Source organism: Vigna unguiculata, chromosome 3 (genome assembly GCF_037176805.1).
Source record: "Vigna unguiculata cultivar grain cowpea cultivar isolate G323 ecotype 2 chromosome 3, ASM3717680v1, whole genome shotgun sequence".
Taxonomy (NCBI): Eukaryota; Viridiplantae; Streptophyta; class Magnoliopsida; order Fabales; family Fabaceae; genus Vigna; species Vigna unguiculata.
Window position 1 is genome coordinate 68,079,561 of NC_140794.1, and position 19,690 is coordinate 68,099,250.

Genomic DNA, 19,690 nt, shown 5'->3' on the forward strand with positions numbered 1-19,690 from the left:
CCTTGCCATTTCATGATTATATAAGTATTTTGTGTTCATTTAACCTTTTTGGAAACACTTAGTAATTAAAATGGTTCATAAACAAAAACGCTTTAGAAATTGAACACAAGGTTTTCTATCAATTAAATATTTGTCAGAGTTGGTCAATGATAGGGATAGAATTTTTTTTAGATATATGAATTATAAAAATTAAATTATAAATACAAATTAGCATTGGAGAATATATTAATACTAGAAATAAAAAATATGATGAAAGTGTATATGACTTCATTATTGGAAGATCCTTATTGACACATTGCAGAGAATTGAAGTACTCAAAAATATAAAACCATTTGCTGGAATTTAATAAAGAAACCGACAACATCATCAGATTGGGACGTAATTTATGTCCGAAACTGATAGTTAGTTGGGGTTGGGAAGTTGGAATTACAAAATGTTGAAAACCAAATCAACACATTATTATAAAAATGAATTTTAAATTTTCTTTCACCAGCAATGCTAACATAATATTAACATAATATTGATATTTAAAATAGAGGAAATTGTTTTTAAACATGCTATTTTTCAATTCAAAGGAATTTTAGAAAAAAAAATTACATTTGTCTTTTACACACACTATATTTATTAAAAAGCTACAATTATTTAGAAGTCAACTTTTAAAATATTTATAAATTTTCTTTTAAATAATACCTTTTTAAAATGCTAAAGTTTAATTTGGGTGTGTACGATTATGTATGAGTCATTAAACAACCAGATTAGCTAATCATATTTTGTTTTCACTTATATGCAAATAAATTTAACAATAGGATTAAAACATGCATTTTTATAAGGTGTTGTGATTATATTCCTCTTTCTGTATAATAAAACAAAGCCTAACAAGAAAAACTAGTAGTTAAATCATTTATGTATTATACTTGTTGGAAACGGAAGCTTAGGTTTTGCAAGACGTAAAACAAAAGTGGACAAAGTCACTTTCAAATGTCAATTGCAGAGAAGAGAATTGACAGAATGAAAAATTGTTAAGAAAAAACATTTTTCCAAATATTGGGAACGAAGAGAACTGAACAAACAATACATTCAAGTAAAGATAAAATAAAAAAATAGAGACTTCACATCAAAGATGAGTTAAGATATATGTACTCAATCTTAACCCTAAAGTTTGATTAAATCACATTTTTAGACCTAAGCTCGATTATTTATGGGTCCACTGTGAAACTTGAATGGGACAAATCAAGGTTAGCCTAAATAGAAAGTCCAAAAAATAAGATAATGACAAACTTGGGTATCATTAGTTAAATAAAATAATTCACTTGAATTTTAAAATCTACACAGCTAAGTAAATTTGAACAGAAAAATATATCACTACAAAGCAAATTTGGTCGACTTGAAGATATGTCCTCATCTAACAGTAAGTTAAGATTTGAAAATTTGGTGAAAAACTCTTTTTGTTTGAGGAGAAAAGTGAAGCCATAAACACCTATACTTTACATACAGAGACAATGGCTTTATGATTCACAACTTGGGAGGTAACTAACCACGCTTGGTCTAAGCGAAGTAGTAAATTATTAGAAACAACCACCTAATATAACAACGATGAAATCACATCATATATGCATGTATAAAGGAAGGACATACCCATTCAATAGGGAAAAGGCCTATGGTAACTGCTGCTCCATTTACTTTTCTTCTGTCATCTGACAGAATCTGATGAGGTTTAACATTAAAAAGAAAAAAACTGTTGTCACAATGTGCATTGACTTGCTGTGTATTCTGTTCATAACCAGGGGCAGCAAGGGTTGACTGAAACCATGTCTGACATTGAAGACTGGTACTGCAACTATGAAATGAGAAAAGCATAAAAGTTCAATTCCAGGGACTAAACATCTCTCAGATTCTGTTGATTGCAAAGCTGAGAAGAACAGAGGGGTTTCTCTATGTAGTTTATAGTGCATTCTATTGGAAAGACCTGAAAGTTTTATGAAAAACCTTCCTTGGAGGTTAATATCTAACATCCATTATGTGCAAAACCACTTCAATCAGTGAAAATGCTGCTATCTTGTTCATATCATGCGCCATCTAACAATTTTGGATCCTGGTAATCAAACTTCCACTGCTTGGATTCAAAGAAGTGACATTCACATCCTGAGTCTAGAGTTGAGTTTGAACACTCAGTTTCCTTTATCCTTCATTAAACTTGGAGCCTGTGTATATTACAGTCACTGCCAGGGCTACCATTAATGACGATATCTGTTTTTTCTTCTTTTTCAAGACCAGTACCAGCATTACTAGAGCCTCCCACTTTGCGAGATACGGAAGATCTTGTTATTGAGCCGTCTTGAAGATAATCTCTACTTTTTCGCTTCTCCTTTCTGTCTAGATATCCAAAAGCAAAAGCTTCAAGCACTTTCGTTGTTGGTGGCCTGTTTCTGGTGCTCTGCCTCCGGGTGTGCATGTCAGGCTGTTGTTCAGGTTGATCGCTAAGTTTGGAGTTTGTTCCAACACTGAGATCATTTGATTCCTTAGCTATCTCATTTTGCTGAATCTCGGTCACTACATTCACAAAAGGTTCATCAACTTCAACTTCTGGTGAAACAGGCAAGTTAAGGTCAATCATAGTCCGTGGCTGGGGTTTACTACATTGATCCATAGCGCCTGAAGAACTAGTGTCAGGAACAGCTTCTTCATTGATGATTGAGCTTAGATTTGACAGAGAATCTGCTAGTCTTTTGTTTTTCTGGGTTGGAAAACCTGCTAATGACTGCTTCTCCTGGGGTGGGATATCCCATGAAACTCTCTCACTAAATTTTGACTTCTGAAGACTGGCTTCCTCTTGTTCTACTCTAGTAGCCACAAAGAAGTTTGCAGATACATTTGCACTAGATTTTGAATTTTCTGTATCCAAACAAAACCCGGGTTCCTTTTCTTTTCCTCTAGGAACCACAAAGAAATTGGCAGTGTTGCTATTTTTCTTTGCGCGGCTACAAGCATTTAATCGCCTCCTTCTTTTTGTAACAGGGACTAGATCATTTTTATTATCCGATACCATTCTCTGGAGTGATGAGCAATTCAAACCATCCCTTTTGAGTGTGTTGCACAAGAATTCTTCTGGCTTCTGGCCCTTGGAGGCAGCAGATAGGCCACTAGAAGCCATGACACTCCTTGGCAGCTCCACTTTGGAAGGGACATTGTTTTCAAAACCATTCAAAAGTGAAGAGACACCCTTACCAATATTAGATTTACTGGCTTTAGTAATGCCATTCTTCCTCCTATCAAAGCAGGTGGTCTTGGCAGACTCGGATTCATTTGTGTGCTCCTCAGAAATATTCTTATCATCATCAGAGTCATTTTCAAAAGTACAAGTTTTTAAAACTCAAAGGGCAAGCTTCTCAGTTCTCTCACATTCTTCATCATTTCACTAGCCAGACTTGTGTCCACAACAGTAAATTTCATGACATCTGTGCTGCGGTTTGGAGTTTTTACCTTGAGATAGCAGTGGCGTGGTTGATCCGGGGAATTTTCACGATCCAGTTTTGTATCTTGTGCCCAACCAGTTCCCTCTTTGCTAGTGCAATCATTATCTGCAATTGTCCCAAGCTCAATTAGCTCAGGGTCAGAAGCAACTTTACACAAGACATCACTAACAGAGTCAAAATAGTGATTTCCCTTCACCAGTTTCCTCGAAAATTTTTTAACTCCAGGGACAAGGAAGACCAGAGAATGCTTAAAAGCAACGGCATAGTTATGACTATCTGGCTGCTCTGAGTGCCAACCTCTGGCAAGTAAACGAGGCCAAATAGCTTCCCAGAATAGATCACTTGTTCGAGCTTTGCTTAATCTGAAATCACCTGTTAGAAAGCTTATTATTTCCGGAGGTGTAAGCATTGAACATGCCTTGCCAACTGGTATTTCTTGGCGAACAGTTACTGCTTGAGTAGGCTTCATGGAATCCATAGCGAGTCCCGTAAGATCTTCTTTTCCCTTACCAACTCCTACTCCTTCAACAAGAGCTTTGAGCCCAACTAAGGCCTTTAAAGTCAAAACATAGTCTTCTAGAAGCATTTTTCCCTCTGCAAACGCCTTGGAAACCTACCAAGTAATTGAATTAATATATTCATCACACATTCCTTAAGATACATAGAAGGTACATTAATTAATAGGCAGTAGAAATGCTAAGATAACTGTTTTGTTCTGCATAAGTAATGAGGTCCGTGATGCAAAAGACTTCTAAAGCTACGATAAAAGGTAATGCATTCTTATGTTGAAATTGAAATGAAAATAATTGTCACACAGAACTTTTCTATTATAATGTACAAAAAAAAAAATGCTCTTGATCAAGAATTAATTGAGTACCTCGAGTAACTTATTGTAGCATTCCTCTGATACCATTGGTAGTAATCGAGACAAAAGCTCTTGTTGCCTTGGTCCTGTGAAAATTTTTTGGCCATAAATGAATTTTCTACTTCTCGTTTTTCTGCATCCAGACCATCTTTGATATTTGTCAGATTTATAAAATTTTCCATAATAGAATGACAGTATATCTCCCATGTTCTTATTACCAATAAATCTTTTCACCTGAACAAGGTTCTTCCCAAATATATACAAGCCAAGGATGAAACTGGCCTCTTCAATTTCATTCCAGGTGTCACTCGCAGACCCAGGAACTAAAGAATGACCTTTATTACTATGCTTCTCGAGCATCTCAATCTCTGTTTCTTGTTGCATATTGGAATCTCCCGATTCTCCCAATGTCATTTCACTGACCAATGTACTGTCCACTGGCCCAAGTTTAGCCTTTACTATATCACCCCCCCGATCATTAGAGGTCTCTTTTATACAATTTTGTTTTGAAGATTCATTTTTATTGGTAACTCCATCTGACTTGGAGGCTTTTTCCTGCCGATTATGCCTACTGTTCTCAAGTTCATCCTTAATCCAAATTATTGGGATCGGTAATCCAACTCGAAACTTATGGAGAGCACTTGCAGAGTTATCTACCTCGTTTGGATTCCTTAGATAGCAGTGATAGTCAGATTTTGAAATTAAACAAGGAAGTTGAACCTGGTACTGCTGACCCACCCGAGGAAATATTTCCGGCTCACCAAAAACATCATAAACACCAGAATATTCGGGAGAGAGTGATTGCCCATGTGCTTGCTCCTCATTACAATTCATGTCATTAACTTGTACTGCATCCACCTGTTCATAAATTTGAACATATTTAAAAAAAGATTAAAAGATGAACATGAAAACACATAGGACGCGTATCAGGTGAGAGGAACTAATTTTGAGGATTCAATCTCACATGGATGGTCAAGATTATTTTATCTAATCTGATGTGTTTCTTGTTGCTAGGGAAGTGAACAGTAGAGCAAGAGCTGAATGTAATAAGGGTGAGTGTCCTTGCCCTTCTCTTTCTATATACATCACTCACACTATAAAACACAGATTTAATGTTGTCTACCGGATAATGTTTCTGTAATGAACCTACAACACACACATAATAGCAAGAAAAAACACAGTCGGTATCTTCATTTCCTCCAGCTGTGTGCAAGATTGATAGTTTGATTTGATTATTTCCTGATAAAATGCTAGTGACCATAATGACGAGATTTAATGGTAATGAGAATTTTCCACTTAACCATCGACGAGGAGTCACAGCTAGAGTCAAACCAGAGAAGCATTTTGCAAGTCAATTTAAATTATAGACATCCAACGATTTCATCGGTGAAATTTGCTAGCCATGTTCGAGTGCGGCTGAGCAAACCGTCTCAGAATCAGTGAGATAATAACATTGAGTTGAGATTTATATTTATATGGAAGTCATAACCCCTACACCCAATTATCATCAAAAAGTCACAATTGATTAGAAAAATGGAGAAATTTAAATAAATAAGAAAAAAAAATGAAAAAGAAAAATATAATGACGAATATAATTATTATTTAATTTCCCGAAAAAATAAAAATAAAAACTTGCAGGTAAAAAAAAAATCCCAAATTAAACAGGAACCTTTAGCAACAGAACATGGAAGTTGAACAAAATTCCTATACCAACCAAATGAACTTCCCGTAAGAAAGCTTGGCATAAAAAAATCGTGACAAAGAGTTGACATACGTGTTAATATGAAGAGGTGGGTAACAAAAAAGCGAGAGGAGCACCGAGAACAAATCCACAAACCAGATCCATTCCCTGAACAATATATATGAAAAGAGAAGGAAGGCGAAGACTCCGCAGAAATGCATGAAAATCCCCAGTAAGCACATTTCTCTCGAATGCAAAAAACCAGCACAATCTCCGCGAAACCAACAACATTCCAGAACGAAAAAAGAACACCAACACGAGACGAAACACACACATAGACACAGCCACAGATATGTAACATTAAACAAAAGGAAGAGAAAAATAAAAGCAGAAAGAAAGAGACAAGCGCGCACACAGAAACACAGACAAGTTTCCCAGTGAGAATTCCAATATGATCCAAGAAAATCAGTTATTTTACAAGATAACACACCTGCAAGTACATTAAAACCGTACAAGCAGCACAGCACGAGAGAGAGAATGAGATAAAAGAGAGAACAGAAAATAAAAGAGAGAGAGAAGAAGATTCGCAGTGTTATTACCTCCATGGAAGGAGAAGAGGAAGAAGCAGCAGGCAGCGAGACCCACATGAAGAAGCGAAGCTGGGAAAATGGATCGTGATTGTTACACAGCGATTGGCGAAGTAACAGATTGGAAATAAAGAAAACGTGAACAAGACATAGTTGTTGATGAAGAAAATAATAATAACAGCATAACTATTTCTCTCTCTCTCTTTCTCACTCCGTACATATATATATATTACATACAAAGATGTGTATATGAAGAGAGAAAGAGTGGTACCTGCGTCAAGGAGCAAGAGCTTTCATGGCCACTACGAAGGTTAAATTCGAGAAAGAGAGAGAGAAGAAGAAAATTTGCACGAGAGAAAAATAAAAGTGAAAAAAATGAAAACTAAACCCAAGTCGTTCTCTTCTTCGGTCCCTTGGCTCTTGCTGATATATAGGGAAAAAAGATATATCAGAAATTCTTATTATTATTTATTATTAACATAATAATTTTATTTATTTATTTATTTTTGCTTTGGAGAGAGAAAGCGAGGGTTGTGTTGTGTTCTGGTCCGTCCAAGGGCAGGGTGGGGTGGAAGGAAGTGTATCCTCACGCGCATGAGGCGCGTGTGAAGATGCAGTGCCACGTGGCATTGAAGATTCCAATCATAGATGCATATATATGGTAGTGAATAGAGTGCAGGCAGACGAGGAGATCCTCCTGCGTGAATTGGTTCTTCTTATGTTGTTGTGTGGACTACGTTAGGGTTAGGTTTAGGTTTAGGTTAAGATTAAGGTTCAAATATTTTCATGTTTTTTTAGCTTTGGTTTTGCCTTTTGCTTCCATGCCTCTTGCCATTTCTAGTACTCACTCACACACATCTTCACCAACCTTCTACTATATTATGGATTTTTCAATCAATTTTCGTTTATGTAATTTTCTATATTTTAAATGTGTGTTATTTTTTTTTTTATTTCAGTTAGCAAATTAAACTTAATTAGAATCCACATATATCTTAAAATGGATCTCCATCGTATCATACAATACATATACTAAACATCACATTTAAGTAATCCATTCTCAAATTTATTGCAATTTGAAAAGTTAAACAACTCATATATATAACTTTATTTGTACTTTCCAATCAAATATTAATGTGATCCTTTTAAATCAAAATAACGTACTGATTTTACTTGTAAACAATAATATCTTATAGATGATGCATAGCTCCTCTGTACTGTGTAAAATTACTTTAAATAAAAATTTAACAATCACAAATATTTGCGTTGAACATGTTGTAATTAACATATGTGCTTATGTAATTCATCAGGAGAGATGATTTTATTTTATATAACAGAGTTTAAATTTTATGCATAAGAATACAAAAGCTTGTGTTAACAATTGATTATAAGTTACATATAATTTTGAAGGTACTATAATATAAATCGAGATTTAACCATAATCCTTAAGCCCTGTGAATCTTAAATTTATTGTCACATCAACATAGTTCAAAAAGAAAAAAAAAAACTTATAATCTTTTATCTACATCAATAGTTCGTTAAATTAATGTAATATACAAAAATACTTGTTAATTCTTTATATATATATATATATATATATATATATATATATATATATATATATATATATATATATATATATAATATGCATACTCTTAGAAAATATAAATATAAGATGGTTTATATTATATAGTAATGTGGGATAGGAGAAGAAATTAAAATCTAAATTCTAACATATTTCATGTTTTAAAAAAATTATATTTGATTTTCTTTAAGAAAACTTGTTTAGCTAAAAACTTAAATTCTAGATTTAGAAGAAAAATGTTAAGTTTGGCATGCTTATATAATAATAATAATATATATAATAAATCATTTAATACAATAAAATATTAGGTGCATAAATCATAAAAATTTTATTTATATATATATTGAAAAATGTTAATTGAAATTATAAATATATGACACTTTTAAATTATATAATACTTTGCTTTTGTAGATGTAGGGTGAGATAGATCCAAAAGTTTGGCAGAGATCTGGAGTCTCAGTTGTCAGATTTATGGATTGGTCTGACATGTCTCTTAAAGATGTCTGATTTAATCTGACCTACCAGTTAAAAATGCCACACTTATAACATTTATACATTTTAACCAAAATAATATTGTTAAGTTTGATAGAATCACATGCATACATGATGATGAATATATATATATATATATATATATATATATATATATATATATATTATCTTAAATTATTATATCAATCAGATGTTATAAATTATATCTATCTTCAATTATTTAGTTAATAATTCAAATTTACAAAACTGACTTATAAGTAAAATTCACAGTAATTTATATACCGTAAATCAATTTTAGTTGATGCCGAACTATCATTGAGTTAAAATTAATTTATATGTAAATTGAAGAAATTCTTTTTTATTTGTTTTATGTAAAAAAAATTATTTTTAACCCATGTAAACTAATTAATAAAAGTATTTATTTTGTTGATTTTTTTTAATAAAATGTACTTTGTGATAAATTTCCTTCAAACTTCTCTATACCTTGCCTAAAAACATCTAAATGCTATTAATTTAATATATGCATTTCAAATTTTTTATGTAAGAACAAAATAGACCAAGCAGTCTCCACAATATAACATCACATTTAGGTAAATCCATCCTCAAATTTATTGAATTTGAAAAGTTAAACAACTCATAACTTTATTTGTACTTTCCAAACAAATATTGATGATCTTTTTAGATAAAAATAACATACTGATTTTACTTGTAAACAATGGTGTCATATAGATGATGCATAGCACTTCTGAACTGTGTAAAATTGTTTTAAATAAAAAATTAAAATATCACAAATATTTTCGTTGAAGATGTTGTAATAAATATATGTACATATTTAATTGATAGGGAGAGATAGTTTTATTTTATATAAGAGATATTAAATTTTATGCATAAGCATACAAAAGTTTGTGTTAACAATTAATTATAAGTTAAATATAATTTTGAAGTACTATAATATAAATCAAAATTTAACTACATACAAATATTATGATTACTATAAAACTATTTATATATTGAATATTGAATGTAATATAGTTCATATAAAAAATTACATTAATGTATATATTTTGATAAATGTTTTGTCAACATTTAAATTATTGTCAAAATTTTATTATGTTCTAATCTTTACATAACTAAAAAATCTGAGTAAAAGATAATTCAAATATATCTTTTCTTTTAAAAATGTACTTTTTAAATAGAAATTTTAAACTCTAACATAAAATATATTTTTATGTTTTTTTAATATAAAATTAGCTAAATTTAAATAAAGGATGTTTGATTTTATTATATGAAGTTTATTCTCTGATGAATTTTAAAATTAATACCCGTAAAAAGTTTGAATGTACTATAATATAAATCAAAATTTAATTATAATCCTTAAACCTTATTAATCTTAATTTTTTTTCACGTCAACATAGTTCAAAAAGAAAAAAAAATCTTTTATATCCATTTATAATTCGTTAAATTAATGTAATATACCAAATACTTATTTATTCATTATATAATATATATATATATATATATATATATTAAAAAATATTAATTGAAGATATAAATATATGATACTTTTAAACTATATAATATTTTACTTTTATAAATTTAGAGTGAAATAAATTCAAAAGTTTATTAGAGATCTGAAATCTCAGATGTCAGATTTATAGATTGGTTTGACATGTCTCTTAAAGATGTCTGGTCTAATCTGACCTGTATGATAAAAATTTCACACTTATGCATGTGAACAAAAACAATTTAAAATTTTAAAAAATATTGTTATGTTTGATAAACTCACATGTATAATGTAATTAGTATATGTATGTATATGTATATGTGTATGTATATGTATATGTGTAGTTTAATATAACGAACTTATATTTTCAATCAACTTAATTATAGACAACTATGTTAGAATAAATTAGACTGATTAATCTTTTAATATGATTATAAAAGATTAATTCTTTAATCAATATTTTATTTGGCATTTAATTTTTTTAAAACATACACTTTATTCTTTATATAATTTAAGTTCTTATTCGAGATCCATAATTTTTTTATTATTATTCCAAGTATCTAAGATTTTAAATGTTGTGTAATGTTAATACATTTTCATGCAGAAGTCTTAGACTTATAACTTTAAGTGGGTGACCTTATATATTTATGATGAAATATGTTATATATCTATATGGAAATCTATCATCTCACTTATAAGATTATGTATGATATAATTTAACTCGTCTATTAAAAAGTTCGATTTAAAACTTTTTTATCTAAAATGTTAAATTTTAGACATAAAAAAATATTATATTTGAAAGAATAAAATATAAATCATGTGTATTTTATGCACATTGCACAAATATTATTATATATAATAATATTTTTCTAACAACTTAATGGTTTAATATTTATATATACATAATAATAATTTGTCTTATAATGATGAGATAGATCTAACAATTTATAAGAAGTTTACAACTTAACTTATTAAATCTCCTGTTTAGTATAAAATGTTCATTAAAAAAATGTTAATAAATTTGATAAAATATCATGTTTAAATAATAATAATAATAATAATAATAATATATATTTTATATACAATGTGCATTGTATAAATAATGATAATATAAGTCTAATAACTTATACCAAATTTATAATCCAACTTATTAAATCTCATGTTTAGTATAAAATGTTGATTAAAAAGGTTATATGTGTACTTTTCAACAGTTAAATTTGGGATTTAAAAAAAATAATAATAAATTTTATAGATTATCACGTGTGAATAATGATAATATATATCTTGTATCAACACATTGTTTATATATATATATATATATATATATATATATATATATATATATATATATATAGTATATTATAAATAATATAATCTTTTGATAATGGGTGCACCATATTTTATTAGTAATCTGCTGTCTAACCTGTTAGATGAGGATGTCTAATTTAGTATGATCTGTCAATAAAAGATAAAGTGAAGTTTAAACTTGTTGAACAAAACGTTAAATTTTAGGTTCTTAAACAATGTGTCAACTTTAACATACTGACATGTCTAAGTCATGATAAAATATATTTCATATATATATATATATATATATATATATATATATATATATATATATATATATTTTGATAAAACATTATATAATAAAAAAGTAGACATAAAAATTATGATTAATATTACATATATGAATATTAATTTAATTTATAAGTGTTCATTATTTTAACTTTTTTAACTATTTAATTTTGAATTTGATAAGAAGAAGAACCAGTAGGTTTAGAACGAAAAGTTTGCAATATTTGTAAGATTCTATAATTGGGGTGTAGATGATTGGAAGAGTACACCAAGATATGAGTTTTCATGGAAAGAGAATGCTTACTTTTCTTTCAAAGATGCAATCCACAATAACATTTTTATTGTGTGAAACCGAGTATGTAGTAATTAAAGGGGAGTATTTAATCAATGAATATTTAATCATATTTTTACTAATGTTTTAAGGGGTTTTTCATTTTTTACAAAGATAAACACTTTCGATGCTTAGGAAAGATGCTTGGAGGTTGTTAGGAGTGTTGAGAAGCTCTCCCCTCTCTTTTTAGGTTTTCTTCTTTATATATGGAGCTTTTGTCCTTTTTGGATTGAGAGGTTGATGAGGTATAAAATTAGAGGTGAAAATTTGAATTAGGTGTGATAAAACGGATTGGGCCAAACGGGCTAGTCTGTCAGTTTGGCCCATCCTATCCAACCTGTTAATTTAATGAGCCAAAATATAGATCAGTATGTCTCCGTTCATCAATATTTTTAATTAAAAATTAAAATAAAAAATATTTAAAAAGATTAAAATTTTGATACGAAATTTTTTAAAATTGTGTAAATATATAACAATTTTGTTATTTAAATTATTAACACTTACAAATTAAGTTCAAATGATTACTTATAATAAAGCAATATAACAGGCAAAAACATATTTAATCATATAAAATATTTCAACATTGCGGTGAATTATTTTGTGGGATATTAATAGTGATTTTAATATTTTTAATAAAATATTTTTTTTACCGAAGATTTTCTAGAAAAAATTATGTTATTATCAAAATACCTATAAACGACATTAAATCTATCAAAATAATAACAGAATTTTAAGAATGGAGTATTTTTACTCTTACTTTTACTTATGATACTATCATTTATATAGAAACAATAGAACATAGATGTATTTTCTTATCTCGGATCAAAGTTAATTTGGCTCCGCTAAAAATTTTAAGGTTAAATTATACTTTTAGTCCCAATTTTCGTAACAAAATTTGAATTTGGTCCCTCAATTATTTTTTATCTCAATTTGGTCCCTATTTTGGGAAATTTGACCCAATTAAATCCTTTCCGTTAGTGGTGGAGTAACGGTGTTAAATGGGGTGCCACGTGTTAGCTTCTGGATTTTTTGAATTTTTTATTTTTTTTTGAATTTTTTTTTTGAATTTTTTTTTTTATTTTTTATTAATTTTTTTAAAACTTTTTAAAAAAATAAAATTTTGCCACGTGTCAAACTGACATCGTGCCACGTGGCAGTGACAGTGCCACGTGTCACTATTTGGGAGGTGTCATTTTCTCATTCTCAACCCTGTATTTTATCTTTTGTCTCAATTTAGTCCCAATTTTTGTAAAAATTATGCAATTTCGTCCCCCTCCAAATTGAAACAAAAATTATAAAATGTTATACAAATATTTTTATTAAATTTGATTTTTTTATTCAAATTGATAAATTCAAATTGTTATTTTTATACTAACTAAAATATTTGTATAGAAATTATTGAATTTTACACATTTTAAAAATATGCAATTATTTAAAATATAAATTCAAATAAAAAACAATATTAAAGTATAATGTAATAAAATATCAATATAATTTATGAATTTTTTTATTAACATTATTTTCTATTAACAACTTTAAAACAATTTTAAATAAAGTTTAACGTAAAATATAAATTAAAATAAACTTAATCTTGTTAAAAATATTTACTTGAAATATCAATTTTGATAGAAATATTTGTGCATATTTATATAGAAATTAAATTTGGTTTCAATCTGGAGAGGGACAAAATTGTACAATTTTTACAAAAATTGGGACTAAATTGAGACAAAAAATAAAATACAGGGACCAAATTGAGGATGAGAAAATGACAACTCCCAAATAGTGACATGTGGCACTGTCAGTGCCACGTGGCACGATGTCCGCTTAACACGTGACAAAATTTTAATTTTTTTAAAAATTTTAAAAAAATTAATAAAAAATAAAAAAAATTCAAAAAATCCATAAGCTGACACGTGGCACCCCATTTAACACCGTTACTCCACCACTAACGGAAAGGACTTTATTGGGTCAAATTTCCCAAAATAGGGACCAGATTGAGATAAAAATTATTTGAGGGACCAAATTTAAATTTTGCTACGAAAATGGGGACTAAAAATATAATTTAATCAAATTTTAAATAGATCTTACGAATTAGCTTTTTTAAGTATATCATTTATGTGTCGATGAAAATTGAACTTAACTAGAAATAAAGTTACACAACAAAACTTTTGAATTGTCTTTTCTTTTTTCAAAATATTTTAATTTTTATGGATGGGACATTATTTTATATATATATATATATATATATATATATATATATATATATATATATGATAAAAAATATATTTAAAACTTAAAAAAATTGTATATAATACTTTTAAAACCTAAAAGGAAGAATGTATGATATATAAAAAAATATTATATTCTTAAAACAAAAAGAAGGCCATATACAATTTTAAAAATAATATAAATTTGGTATAATTAAGAAAGAAAAAAAAAAGTCGTAACTATTGTTTTTATCAAGTGAAGGAGTTAAATGGGCAAAGGAACTGAAGGACAATAGCTGAATCATAATCAGCTACCATCTCAACAGATAAGAAGTGTGAGTAGAACAAATCAAATCAGTATGTATACATGTATTTATATGTCAGATTTATCAACTTCGTCTTCATAAATTATATAAAATAATACATTATCATTAACTTACTAAGATTCAATAGTTTGTATAAGATTTTGTTTCTTTATAATGTTTTTAGAATCTTTGGTTGAAATCCTTATTGCAGGAAATATTTAAATTATAGTTCGTGTGTTAAATTAAGAACACCGATAAGATCAAACTCAATTTTAAAATGGTATGTTTGTGAATAGTGAATAATATTAATAAAAAATGTTATCAGTAATCTTTAAAAAGTGGAATAGTAGGTCCACATGATTAGACGCCGTTTATTCGGTTGAATTTCAATTTAATAAATTATTAAAACTAAATTAAATGAGTGCTTTACGGTTTAAATTGGCTTGCTTTTTGCTATTTTTATTTTTATAAAACCTTCTACACAATTGTTTTAATTAAAAGTTTTAATACTCGAAAAAGGATATCTATATTTAACCCAAAAACGTCAATTATTTGATTTGGAACCGTACAGGTACAGCAAGAGACCGTTACCATCTGACGGCAAATACTAAAAAAACACATAAATTACTTCTCCACGTGTGACTATTAAATATTATATATATATATATATATATATATATATATATATATATGAGAATAATATTTTTTTTTATAATAAACATCTTCAAACGAATAAATAACGTATTTAAACATTTTTTTATATTAAAAGATATTTATAATTTACATTTTAAGTGTAATTTAGATTTGGTATTAAAAAAAATTGAAGATTTTTTTTTTTAATTCTTAATTTTAAAAGTATATTTTATGAAGTGTTTTTGATTATATGTAAATTATTTTTAACATATATCGACATCATTGATTAAAATGTTTTTACGCAATATTAAATAATATCCATCAAATACAAGTTTTCACGTACAAACTTTATGTTGGTGTTAGTTAGAGTATTTATTTGGTTATAATAATACAAAAGATTTGGTGTGTTTTATCTTAATCTCGTGTGCGCAATGGGATTTTGAGCTTTCTACATCAGAGAGGCCTACTTATGTTTTATCTCCAACTAACAAAAGAGGTGTGAGTTTTTTATTTTATCATCATTCAATTCTAGGTATTCCGAATTTCTCATTCTGACTCCAATACTAATATTATGGGCAACTTCTCATTATTTTGTTTTTTTTAATATTATTTTCATCACTTTGGTTTATATGTTTATTTTTTTCATAGGAGTTTTGAATGATATCAGTTTTAAATATCTTATATTATTGAATGGAAAATTCATTGGACTGAAGAAAAATTACTGTGAATAATAATTTTATAAGCATGCCTACTTTTACCAGAGAATAGTTATGATAAAAAAAAAGAGAGAAGTAAAAATGAGATGTGATTAATAATTTTGGGGACCAGGAGTGAATGTTGTTGAGTTTTGAGTTGTGTGAATGTTGTGCAAAGGTAGTTTTTGAGTAGTGAGAGAGAAGTGGGAACCCATTTTCATGAAGGACCCACTCTATTCATCGGTAGCTGTCGAAGCCTTCAACACTTCTTATCACACACAAAGAGACAACAACCGAATGCAACACTTCACTTATGTTTGTTTTGTCTTTAAGGAGGCAATAAGATAGAAATATCAAACACCTATTCTCAATATTTTTTTTGCCATATATGTTCATCTACGCAATCACTTATGCTTAATGATATTTTCATGTCTTCAATGTCTTCAATTTTTATTATTAATGAAACTTTAACCAATTCTTTCAAAGTTGCCATGAAATGGGACAGTGACAGGGAGATTGACATTTCTTATGTTTTACCTGCTCAATTAACACATTTTTAATTTAATTTTCTTTTGTTTAAGTACTTTATTTCTTTGATAATTTTTTAAACGTATCATCCAAAAGCAACATTAGTAACACCAATTGTTTTTTTCTGTTTGCCTATATTCACCATTAACCTAGTTGTCGATAAGTAAATTCTATCTACTAAATACCTACTAGGCCAATTAACCAATTTAAAGATAAGTGAAGTCCATTATGCAGGAATTTTAAATGGTTGTGTGGCGATAAATATCCAGTGTTCCAAAATTGGGGTCAGTTACTCTTCTGGATTTGTGATATTAACAACAATATAAGAAATGAAACCAAATCACAGTCAATTATCCTGTGTATTCAAGTTGAAGAACAAGGTTATCTGTTGATCTCTGTTTCATATATGCATCAGTTGAGTTAGAAGTAACATATGGTTACTCAAAGCTTTCAGTACCAGGGTGACATTGCACTTTCTAAGTATTTGTAGATACTGACGTATCTGCCAAAACAAGTTGTCGGGAATTTCGGAACTTACAGTAATGACTGATGACACTAATTGAAAAGCGAATGCTCACTTGTAGAATGACTAATGATAATAGTTAAATAGCGAAACCCGCTAGCTAAGATACAAGGTTGAAAATATTGTGTTCCCAAACACATGTTCCGGTCTCTCAAAGGATGGTGGAACCTACCAGAGACTAAAATAGTGTTCTCAACTGGGAATGTTCTCAACTAGCAAATAATGAGTTACAGGTTTCATCATAAATCACTTACCCCAAATCAACTTTGATATCCATTTGTTGCTAACTGAATCATTCTTTCTGTTGAGTCCAGATCTTCACAGTTTTGTCATTGCCAAGTGCACCAGAAGCAATCATGTTCTCTGTCGGGTGACATGACACAGAAACAACTGTATCAGAATGGCCTTCTAATTTCTGTACTATTTTCCTTGACTGAAGTTCCCACAAGTATATAGAGTTATCTTCTGATCCACCAACAACGTACTTTCCATTTGTTATAGAAAAAGTTGATGAAAGGCAGTATTTTGAATTAACGTGACCAGTGTAAGTCTTCAGAAACTTCCCAGTTGAATAGTTCCAAAGCCTCTGTAGGAAAAGAAAATTTTCACATGTAAGAATGACCTAAACATCGAATTGAAAAACACTAGTAACCAAATTAGCTACCAAATTAACTGCAACTGAGTGAGTGATTAAGTGATTAATAAAATGAAAAAAGTAATCAAATTAGCCATTTGCCATTACATGCGAATAGTACATCACAAACTAAAAGCTCATCAGAGAAACAAATAAACCCGTTCTAGTTCTTGAAATTGAAATGTTGGTCATAGTTTCTAATATAACAAAATCCTCCTAATTAGTCAGTCATAGAAAATGTCATTCACTTTTTAGTGAAAAGAAAAATACTAGAATGGCATTTACGGAGTGAAAACTAAAATGAGAATTTTGAAAAGTCGAAATCGACAAAAATAGAGGTTTAGTGCATGTTTGGTTTAATGTTTGCAAACGTAAAATGAACTTCGTTGTGGAAACTTAAGTTTTAAAAGCAACCTTGTGTCGCTTTCATTTGAAACTTGCTTTGAAGCTACACATGAACATGAACATGAACATGAAAATGCAGTTCACCCTTTTTTCACACTAGAGCAATGTAACTTGAAACACCAATTCCACTGGCTTGTTTTTTCTCTTCATATTTATAAAGCCAGAGATCCAAAAATCTAAGTACAGTTAAAAAAAAAAAAATCCAATGGAGCTCATGAGTACAGTCACTATTCAGAGAATCCCATAATCGTGATTCCTTAAATCCATAATATCATAATAAGCCTGCCATTTTCCACGGGTTCAGAAAGACAAAACAGAAGTGCTACGACACAAGGCAATAGTAACTTGGTTCAAGTCCAAGACCAAAGCGTAAGTAACAACAGAAAACCCTGAAAGACTGAGCTCAGAACTCGAAATTGAAACTTCAATAGAAAAGCAATGCACCTTCTCAGTTTCGAAAGTTGCAAACACATTCGTCACACAAGCAAAACACACCAAACCTGAAACTAATGTATGCCGTGTTTCCATAAATTTCTCAATAAGTGCGTATAGGCGAAGAAAAAGCAAAACTAAAGCGAATTAAGATACTTGTATAAGCTAAAACTATCTTTCCAAAGAACCAGATTTTTTTCTCCTAATAAATTAGCATGGTTGTGGAAAAATGTACCCTAAATTTATCCAAACATGGGCGAATGTTGAATGAATTAAGAGAGTGTAAGAGGAATTACGAGAGTATTGTCGAGGGTGCCAACGAGGATGAACTTGGCGTTGGGGGAAAACTTGACAAATGAGACGGGAGGGTTCTCGTCGTCGATAAGGGTCTTGACGCAGTGGCCAGTGGAGGCGTCCCAGATTCGGCAGAGGCCGTCGTAGCTGCTGGAGACAATGAGGGTGCCGTCGCGGTTGAAGTCGACGGCGGTTACGGGGTCGGAGTGGGCGGGGAGGACCTTGAGGCACTTGCCGGACTTTACGTCCCAAACCCTAACGGTCTCGTCGAAGGAGCCGGAGACGATGACGTTGGACTGAGGGTTGAAATTGACGCAGAATACGTAGTTAGTGTGGCCCTGCAGCGTCTTTATGAGGGACCCCGTCGGGACGTCCCAGAGGCGGAGGGTCTTGTCGTCGGAGGCGGAGACAAGGAAGCGGGAGTCGGAGGAGAAGGCCAGGTCCGATACGCCCTGCTCGTGTCCAGAGTACTCCTGCATCGGGGAGAGAGAGAGACTGTCGGAGTCGGAGTCGGAGTTCGTAAAGCCGTAGGTTCGGAGCGTCTTGTCGGCGGAGGAGGAGGCGAGGAGGCGGCCGTTGGAGGAGAATTTGACGGCGGAGATGGCGCGCTTGTGGCCGGTTAGGGTTTGAGAAAGAGTGTAGGGTTTGAAGGAATCTGAATCCGACGATGCTTTCGCTTCCGTCGACATTTCTTCACTTCAACTCTCGCTTTCACTATTAAATTCACCTTTCTCTCGCACTCTTCTGTCACCTCAGAACTGAAGAAAAAACCAGAAGAGAACAACGTAGTAGAAACAAACACTTACCCTCGTCTCAATTTCTCTCCCTAACCCTTTATTTTTCTCAATCAATTCAATGCTGTCTTTTTATACACTTAAATAAATCTCTCTCTATTCTCAATAATTCTCGTGTTTATAAAATTTTAATTTTACCACACCAATTTT

At 30.2% G+C, this 19,690-nt stretch overlaps 1 protein-coding gene and 1 pseudogene across 2 annotated transcripts; both read right to left on the reverse strand.

Moving 5' to 3' along the window:
* Nucleotides 1-1,427: 1,427 nt before the first annotated feature.
* LOC114178705 (uncharacterized) lies at nt 1,428-6,980 on the reverse strand (annotated as a pseudogene). Its single transcript, XR_014993998.1, has 4 exons — nt 6,878-6,980; nt 6,619-6,678; nt 4,351-5,196; nt 1,428-4,086 (listed from the first exon to the last, which is right to left on the reverse strand). The product of XR_014993998.1 is annotated as an uncharacterized LOC114178705 (transcript).
* Nucleotides 6,981-16,906: 9,926 nt separating this feature from the next.
* Nucleotides 16,907-19,593, reverse strand: WDR5A (Transducin/WD40 repeat-like superfamily protein). Its single transcript, XM_028060360.2, has 2 exons — nt 18,749-19,593; nt 16,907-17,567 (listed from the first exon to the last, which is right to left on the reverse strand). The coding sequence occupies exons 1-2, from the start codon at nt 19,433-19,435 to the stop codon at nt 17,274-17,276; spliced, it is 981 nt and encodes a 326-aa protein (XP_027916161.1). The 5' UTR covers nt 19,436-19,593; the 3' UTR covers nt 16,907-17,273.
* Nucleotides 19,594-19,690: the final 97 nt, after the last annotated feature.